The sequence below is a fragment of the Aplysia californica genome, unplaced genomic scaffold (assembly GCF_000002075.1).
Source record: "Aplysia californica isolate F4 #8 unplaced genomic scaffold, AplCal3.0 scaffold00272, whole genome shotgun sequence".
Taxonomy (NCBI): Eukaryota; Metazoa; Mollusca; class Gastropoda; order Aplysiida; family Aplysiidae; genus Aplysia; species Aplysia californica.
The window spans coordinates 614,206-623,659 of NW_004797542.1; the positions used below are offsets into that span (position 1 = coordinate 614,206).

Genomic DNA, 9,454 nt, shown 5'->3' on the forward strand with positions numbered 1-9,454 from the left:
AAAAAGAAAACAAAGAATCCAGTGTGAATTGACAGCACGATTACGTATCTCTTTCATGATCAGCTTTGATGACCCTCCAGATCGCCTTTAGTAATCAGGTATCCAGAATGAGCGATTTTACCCCAAAGCGATTTTACCCCAAAGCTTCCCTCTAAGTGGCTTTTGGACAAAAGGAACTGGCCATTTAATAGACTTAGGAGGAATTGCATTTCGTTAGAATAGCATTTGCAAGTCAGAACACTTTTTACTAGCTTTCTAATTTGCACTCCTCAGATTCATTCGTTAGGGGGGGAAATGGATCGTTTATCAGTGCTTTTAGATTCGTTTCGTGTTAGCTGCCAAATTGGCTTTCTGAAATATCCAGACAGGCAATACTTGGTGAAAATCTTGCTAAAATCGTGAAAGTACAAGGAAACTAGGCTCGGCGCAAGTTTTTGAACAAGGGAGGTCATGCGTACAACGAAGAAAGGAACTAAGTTCCACTGATCTCTTCTATGTTCATCTGTGCTCAACGAAGAAAACGTAATGGTTTAAATCACACGCATTAGAAAAGTAGAACCGATTTGCCAGGAGTCGTGAAAAAGAAATCAATATTCTATTGATGTGAACACGATATCTAAAAGACAAAGTGCTCCATTTTGGGGGGTGGGGGAGGGCTTCATTGCTCACTCAGTCAACCTGCTTTCTCTTCTGGATGATTGCTCAGGATGATTTTTAGGACTGTGGAGTGAACCACCTTGCAGTATAAGATCTTTTCTACGATCATCATAAATACTACACTGAGAATGCAAATACAGGTTAAGTAAAACCCTCATCGTACTTAGGGTGTTAGCCTCTCAGTGTGACCAAAACAAATAAATAAATAAATACACAGAATTATTTTTTAAAAACGAAAAGAAGAATAAACTTTAATAATCCTCGCAAGGTTATTTGTTTGTGACATACATACCAATCAATGGTAAAGAACACACACTGAAACGGTATCATGTGTGTTAGTTAGTACGCTCCTTTTGAGCTGGGGTCACCTTTATAACCACACACCTGAACATCGTGTAATTTGCGAATCCCCATTGTTTGACAATATCTGTGAGCCCAAGCTCACTAACCGTTTTTTTTTACCACTGGAGTTCTTATAAGGAAGAGAAAGCATGCTGACCCAGTAATAACACCCCCCTCTCTACCCCCACCCCTCCAAAAAATCCTACTAACCAACCAACCAACAAACCAAATAAACAACCAGCCGACCAACCAACCAACCAAACAACAACAACATCGAACCCTCGACAACAACAACAATAAAAAAGCAAACAACTACCACCCCCCAACCCCTTACAAACATCTACAGCAAACAAACATGTCAAAAACAAAAAATACAAATCAGATGATCACGTTGCCTTTTCCACCGAGTTACTAAACATTTCTCAAGAAGCTGTTGTCACGGCTTATTTATGGGGAGGTGTATCTTTATGGCCCGGACAAACTAGGGGTTGTTGTTGTTGTTGTTCGCGATCCAGTAGCATCCGAGCGTTAACTCTTCTGCATGACATGATGCCATTCGGTAATAGTTACATGTTTGTTCTAATTGTTGTCGTGAGGAGTAGAGGCAATTAGATGTGTGGGGTAGCTTGGGAAGAAAACATCCCCTTAAATCAATTAGTTTTCTACAGAAGAACAGATGATGTTCCACTGTCTCTGAGGGGTAGTCACATAGTGGGCAGGCAGCAGACTGCTTTACTCCAATTCGGTTGAGATGTTGGTTGAGGGGTACATGTTGTGTTCGAAGTTGGAAGATTATGGATTGATCTCCCCTCCTCAACTCATTGATTGGATCTTTGACCAGTGGTTTATTCATGTGGCCATACATCCTCCTTCCTGTCGTACCTGTGGCCCAATCATTCATCCACTCTTCCTTGAGGTTTGACTTGATCATTTGGCAGCAGGTGGTGTAATTCATAGGTATTTCAGGCTGAGGGAGGCTAGCTCCTTTCTTTGCCAGAGCATCAGCTCTTTCATTTCCCGGTATCCCAGTGTGGACAGGAATCCATTGTAGGACTACTCTGACGTGGTGCCTACTTATCAAATTATGTAGACTCCAAATCAAGTGCAATATAATATCTTTGTTCACATCAGTCCCACTCTCAAGTGTCTCTAGTGTTGAAAGGCTGTCTGTAAAGATAACGATGTCTGTGGTAGCAAGTGGGTTAGTGTCAAACAAGTAGTTGATGTAGTTTGCTGTGTTGGTGATAGCCTGTTGTTCGCAATGAAATTGGAGCAGAAGGACCCGCTGGAATTAAAGACTTCTTTTTTTCCCACTGGGGAAGTTGATCACTGACCCATGTCCAGCGTTGATTGTTGCCTTAAAGGCAGATCCATCAGTGTATGAGTGGATCCATGTTGGTGGATAGGAATCAATTGTTTCAAGGGCAGAATGTTTTAGTGCTACAGGATATGTGTTTTTATTGCTCTTGTCAAAAAGCGTTTTCCTAATTTCTGGCTTTGCTATGGTGAGATGTGGTGGGGGAGTTGAGGGAACTCTTTCCAGAGGTTCTCGTCTTTCAGGGAGGTGATGTTTTTCTTGGAGATTATGAACAGTGTCAAGTACAGATTTTGTATTTTTTAGTCTTTGATTAGGTTTCCACTTGTCAACAAGGATTCTATTAGGGTGGTTATTTTCTTGCCTTTTAGATCTTTCATATACTTCCAAAGCTGCCCGTTTTCTTCGAGTTTCCAATGGCTCAATATTTGTGTGGATTTCACAGGCCGCAGTCGGTGAGGATCTCATTCAGCCAGAGATAAGACGAAGAGCTTGGTTTTGGATGGTGTCCATTGAGTTCTTTGTAGTTTTACTGCAAATGTTTTGTAGAACAAGCTAGGGGTACAAACACAATAATGGATTCGGCTTTCGGTTTGTCCTTTGGTCTTTTATTTCGACTAAGTGATAGGAATAGGTTGTTGTTGTTTTCTTCTTTTTTTTTCTTAAAAAGAAAGCCGAAACAAGGCACAAGTGGGAATACTCTGCGAGCCTTAAGGCATTTAGAGTACTTTTTACGCCTCTTTGGCTTTATGTCATCCGAAAATGATATCATTCGGCAATAAAACGTTTGTGAACAAGTATCATTCCAGCCTACAACCCCCCCCCCCTCTCCCATCCATCATTAAAACCCCAGAAAACCCACCCCCCAAAAAATCTCAGAGGAAGATCCAACAAACAAACCATTACAAACCACCCCTCCCCCCAAAAACCCTCAACAACAACAAAGAACCCCAATACAAAATCAACTATCGACAACAACCAAAATAAGAATAAAATGAAAATACCCAAAAGAAGCACTTTTTGAAAATCAACACGCATGCAGTCATGTATACTGCATCAGCCAGGCAACGAGACGCATGCAGTCATGTATACTGAATCAGTCAGGCAACGAGAATATTGTTCTCCAGATTCTCCGAATCCTAGTTTACAGCCCCCCCCCCCCCAACCTCCACACACACAAACAGACACACCCCCCCCCACCCTCTAAGCAGTTGGATTGTTTCCCCATTGAGCGAGCGCGTTTCAAAAGCCCGGAAGCTGACAGAGTGCAAGTGTAGTCCTAAATGAAGGCGAGACAAGAGCTCGGAAGTAGTGGGAAGTGGGAATGCGATCACTAAAATTACAGGAGGCCCGTCTTCCCGTAAAGCTTTTCCGACGAGCCATTGTCACCGTTATTTTTATGTCAATTAGTTGTCTTTTATGAGGTGTCATTTACTTAGTGGCTACTTAGTGAGGGATGCTTTTGTTTTAGTAAGAGTTTTACGGCACTTGTAACACAATTATGACACATTATACGTGCCAAAGATTAGAGGTGTTACAAGAAAGTACCAAACACAAATAAGGAGAAGAGATAAGGAAGATAGATGTTTGATAGGAAAGAAAGAGCAAACCACACCAGAGCATCCGCCAACCACCCACTTATTGAGGGAAGGAGCCGCAAATAACAACAAATACAACATCACTCAGCTGTATCAGCGATCAACAGCAGGAACAACAACAACAACGACAGCAACATCAACAACAGTCTGCAGCAACAGTGACAACAACACAGACAGCAACCACAACAGCGACAACAATAATAGCAATAACACCACCACTACCATTCCTAACTATCACATGCAGCAGCAGCCCTACCACTACTTCTAACAACAGCAACAACAACAGTAATAACAACAGTAGAAACAAAAACAACAACAACAACAACAACTACAACAACAACAACAACCGCAACTGCCACCGCCATCACCACCACCAACAACAATAACAACCACCACCACCGCCACAACAAACCCCCACCACCACCACCAAAAACAACAACAACAACAACAACAACAACAACAACAACAACAACAACAACAACAGCAACAACAACAACAACCAGATAAGATATTGACCTCTATGATATGACTGACCTGGTGACCTTTCTGCAGCAGATCCGCCCTCGGCATCTCCTCGTAGACCACAACACGTGACACATGAGGGCTCTGACAGGCCAGGAGTGCTGACGTCAGACCTGTGGGACCGGCACCTGGGTATGGTCGGATGTTTTGTTATAGTTAAAGAATTGACTAGCCAACAGTGGGATCTTATGCCAAGCGCATACCACAAACTTTCATCAAGTCGCCGTTTGATAGTTTGATATAAATTGATAACAGTTATTTGAAGGTTGTCCCTGCTCCTTGAAAAAGCGGCACCTAGGTATGGTCGGATGTTTATTATAGTTAAAGAATTGAGTAGCCTTCAGTGGGATTTCAAACCCAGTGCACACCACAGAAACTTTCATCAAATACCAGTTTGATAATTTGATATAATTTGATAGTTATTTGAAGGTGGTCCATGCTTCTTAAATACCCGGCACATGGGCATGGTCGGATGTTTTACAATGGTTAAATAATTAAGCAGCTCACAGTGGAATCGTATACGCAGCGCACACCACACAAACTTTTGTCAAATCCCTGTTTGATAGTTTGATATCACTCGATAAAAGTATTGTTATTTGAAGGCGATGGTTGCCTCTTAAATAACTTTAAAATGTTTATAGGGGTGTTAAACCTATACTATTTTACATTTCATATTAATGGCGGTCAGAATTTTCCTCATGGATGGACGAAAGATACCGTTAATTAAGCAAAGTGGATTCATCCTCCAAGATCAAACGTATTTGACTTTCTGGGCGATAGTCAGGTCCATTGGATGAAAACCGTGAAATGGTGAAATGGTATATTATTATGTTTAATACCATTAGTTTATTTAAGAGGCGGGGTGGAACCTCCGAATTTAACGTCCGTTTCTGAAAGGACTGAGCCAAATAGGAAATTCGTGTAAAGTGCCTTTCCCAAGGACATACCATAGAACCGAGCTGAGGCTCAAAACTCCGAACCCGCAATCTCACGATTACGAGCCCTGTTTCCTAACCACTAGGCCAGCGATGAAAACCATGATAGACGGTTAATCAGAAGGCTACTGTATGTCACACGGAATCGCGGGGCCAATCTGGTTTGAGCTTTGAATGCAATAGGCCCCAATGAACTCGGAGCTCAAATTTGATAAACTAAAGCAGAAATCTATTTGATAGTGCGCACTGGCCGACGCCACTTCACAGCCTGATCCGTTTCAATTTTGAAAGTATGTATTTTTACGCCCCCCCCCCAAAAAAAAAAAATAAAAAAATAAAATAAAATAAAATAAATAATAAATAAATAAACATTAAAAAACAAAATAAATAAATAAATTTAAAAAATCGATGCAATTTAGATCTTTTAGGAGGTGGAAGCCCGATCCTGCTTGTCAGGGCCGATCTGGGTTGAAAGCGATACAACATCCCAGCAGAAAAACCGAAATACACTATGGAACTTCTCCCCACTCGGAAATCGAACTCGGGTATTTGTATGCAACAGTGTAGCGCCTAACCGGCACACCACAGACGCCGATCGTTTCGATCTGATCGTGCAGATCAGGTCCATTTTTTTACCAATGAAGATCTGATCAATTTCCAGTGCTTCCCCATCTGAGCCTAGAAAGATGTTTCGTTACAATAAGAAAATTGAATATCATGGAATTTTAATAAGATTTTCCACAAACGAGCATGAATGGACGTTTTCTTATGATTATAGAATTCAGTAAGATTGAAAATAATTCAAATTCCCCTGCATGAGCTTAGAGTGAACCTTTTTACGAGTAAAGAATATTTTAGAGCTTTATTCAGATTTCAAGCACCTAAGCATGGAAGGACGTTTTGTTATAGTTAAGAAATGAATATACCGAAGTATAGATGGACTTTTTGTTATCGGTAAAAAATTGAGGATGATGGAGTGTTTTATTGAGAAACAGACTTTAAAAAAATAAATTATTCTATCATTTTTGTGAGCATACATATAAAAAGTAAGGGAAATCATCGTTCACACATTTCTCTGAGCAGAATGGGTTTGATTTAGTTGAACAAAGAAACACCAACTGAAAATTGGTCATTACGTAATAGAAAAAAATTAAGCGAAATAAACAGAGGGATACTGAAGAAGTACAAGCCAACTCTGTGGCCCCCTCAACCTCCTCTCAGCACAGAAAGAACAATGCAATGACATGAAAAGGATGAATTATTTACAATATGCTTGTTGTATTCTTTAACCCTTTCACCGTCATCCATCCTCTATAATCCCACCAAAGAGTACACACCGTCTCCGTCAAAGCAGTGAAACGGTTAAGCTTACACTACCTCAACACGTTATTTTCAACCCGTTGGGCAATCTTTAGCCTTTTTTCTTTCCTTGGCTCAATGCATTTTATGTCCTTTTCAACTTTTGAAAACATGTTTCTGTATGGATTTTACTGATAAAGTTGATAAAAGGCGCATACAATGTTAATTTGCAGTTTCCAAAAACACTCAAGTTTTGGAAGTCATCAAACTTTGCCGGTCATTTTCTCGCTAATTTTACCTTCCCTCCGATACCAGCGACCCCCACTTCATTCAATGGCAAATATCCCGACTTCTGTTCAAGTTGATGTGTGATTACAAAAAAAAAAGAAGATAAATAAATAAATAAAACTTAAAAACAAGACACACGAACAAGTTTTAAGATGGTAGATCTATCAATATTTCAATATGCCCAAAATTTGCCGAAAGCCTTATTTCATGTCGTCGTGACATACGAGTAAAATAATATTCAAAGAGAGACGAAGCAGTTCGGGCTCATTGATTTGTGAGCTTTCCTTCGGAAGGAGAAAAACATTTAAAAGTAAAAGTATGGGTTACGTAAGAGGCTGGGATCTCCAAATATAACGCTGGTCTCCGATAGCACCAAGCCAAATGGGTTGAGAGCCTTGAAAACTCCCTAAAACAACCCGAGTTCAAAAACACCAATTCTGGGATTCGAACCATAGGGCCGTCCGCTCCGTAGTCTTGCATTATACGAACTGAACTGATGTAAAACGCTGTCGTAAACTGACCCAAAACGTTGTAAAATCTCATAACAAGCATCACTCTCATTTGGCGAAGATTGACTAGTAGCTGGAGAATCTGGACGTGTAGTTCCGGCGGGTAGATTATAGTGTCAACCTTTTGGCTGGCAAAAATATGTGTGGCGTCGTGGTGAAATCAGGTGCTCACCAAAAATAGTGAAATCAAAGAAACAGCCCTTTGTCCGCGGGTGGGCAAATTTTATCTTTTTTTCTTTCTGCCCAACACCTTTCATATCCATTTACAAACACATTTTAGTGTGGATTTTACTGGAAAAGGTTGGTCAAAGTCAAAGGCAAAAAGAAAAAATGTAAATTTGCATTTGCCAAGGACATCACAGTTCTGGAAGTCCCCAAACTTTGGCTACCATTTTATCTTTGATACCAGATAATCCCAGCTCCTACAATCGTAAATATCTCGACTTGTCTTCAAGATAGATGGGTATATTTTCACCAAAAGCAATAAAAACCAACCGTTAAGATTATACCAATAACTCTACATGTCCAAACATTGACGAGTGCCCGATTCCACCGCGTCGTGACACATATACATTGGCCAAGCTGCTGGAAATGGCGATGAGACTTTTTCTGGACAGATTTCAGTTTTTGGGCTAGAGCAGAAGGCAAAATCGATTAGTTTTGCATGACTTGTCTTGGCTTATTACAGTATAACTTTCCGGGCTTTGTACAGATTGACATACTGACATTAGGGTACAATTTAATCCCCCCGCACCCCCCCCTCCCCCAACAGCCTTCCATTGTTTTCAAGCTTATCAAATGTCCGAGCATACCAGTGTCTGTGGGGTAGAGGTAATGCGCTTCCTTATCGTACGCAGACGACCCGAGTGCAATTGCCGTGTGGGGATATTTTTATAAAGTATTCCGGTCTTTTTACCGAGACGTTGTATCATCCTTCACCGCCCGAGTTGACCCTGCAGGCAGGGTCAAAGCCCATCTCCAAAATGATCTAAATTGCGTCGATGGCGGCGTAGAACACCTACATAACAGTTTATAAGGCTCAAGACTTGATGGTCTATCTCTATCAAAATGTCACTATGTTTCCAATGCTACTGTAGAGCAGGTTTCAATGAGAGGCAGAACTTTAAGAGGAAAATCATAGCTAAGATAATTTGTTAAGTAACAAAAAAACCCACTGCGGGTGAACCATTAGCACAGGTGATATCACACTGAGTTATGATGTGAATGGTCTTGGCTCAAATCGCGAACACACCCTTCTTAAACTTTTGTCGTTAGGGGGAGGGGGTGTTCAATGGCTTCTTACTCACTTGGCTCGATCCTATCAGAGGTGGACTGATATTGTATTCTCAGGTTCCACCTCTTACATATCCTTCCAGTGTTGAAAGGGGCGCTAAACCATAACTTTTAGCAATTATTTCTGAAAAGTTCAAGAAATTTTTAGACTTACCTATAACAAACACGGTGCATCTCGCCATCCGCCGTCGCACGCGGTTGAAATAAGACTTGCTTACCACAAACAGCGTAAGGACCAGCACTGTGAGCACAATGTTCTGCGTCACAACAGACGACTGGGCGGAGCGAATGGCCTGTACGTCACACGTCACCATGGCGACGGACGCGGTTGTGGGCGGGGCGGAGGTGGAGTCAGGGAGCGAGGACGAGTGGTGCTGGTGTTGTTGAAGAGTGTGCAAGTTTACAAGCTCTGGGGCTTGTGTTCGAGACGGATACAGGGGCCAGGTAGAGTAGAAGTTATGGTTGAGGGCTGTTGACTGACACAGATTCATCAGAGCCGACGGTGTGTATCGGCGAAGGCTTGCAGGCTCCTCCAGGGAGCTCGGCCAGTCCAGATTACCAAGGTTAGTTATTCGCCATATTGCTGAAAAATACAGAAATATCTTATGATAAAATCATTTTATGAGTCCCTCTTTTTTGTTCTGTTCTATTCTGTTGTCTCTCCCTCCCTCTCCCCCCTCCACCTTCTCCTTTCTC

The 9,454-nt window shown here is 41.5% G+C and overlaps 1 protein-coding gene across 1 annotated transcript in view; it reads right to left on the bottom strand.

The window, feature by feature from the left end:
* Positions 1–4,446: 4,446 nt before the first annotated feature.
* The window catches only part of LOC101846292, a gene marked incomplete at its 3' end in the record, with an annotated part of 32,884 nt that continues 27,876 nt past the window's right edge, over positions 4,447–9,454 (bottom strand). Inside the window, 2 exon segments of the mRNA XM_035970485.1 lie at positions 4,447–4,562; positions 8,913–9,341. Of these exon segments, the coding sequence (XP_035826378.1) occupies positions 4,447–4,562; positions 8,913–9,249 (453 nt within the window).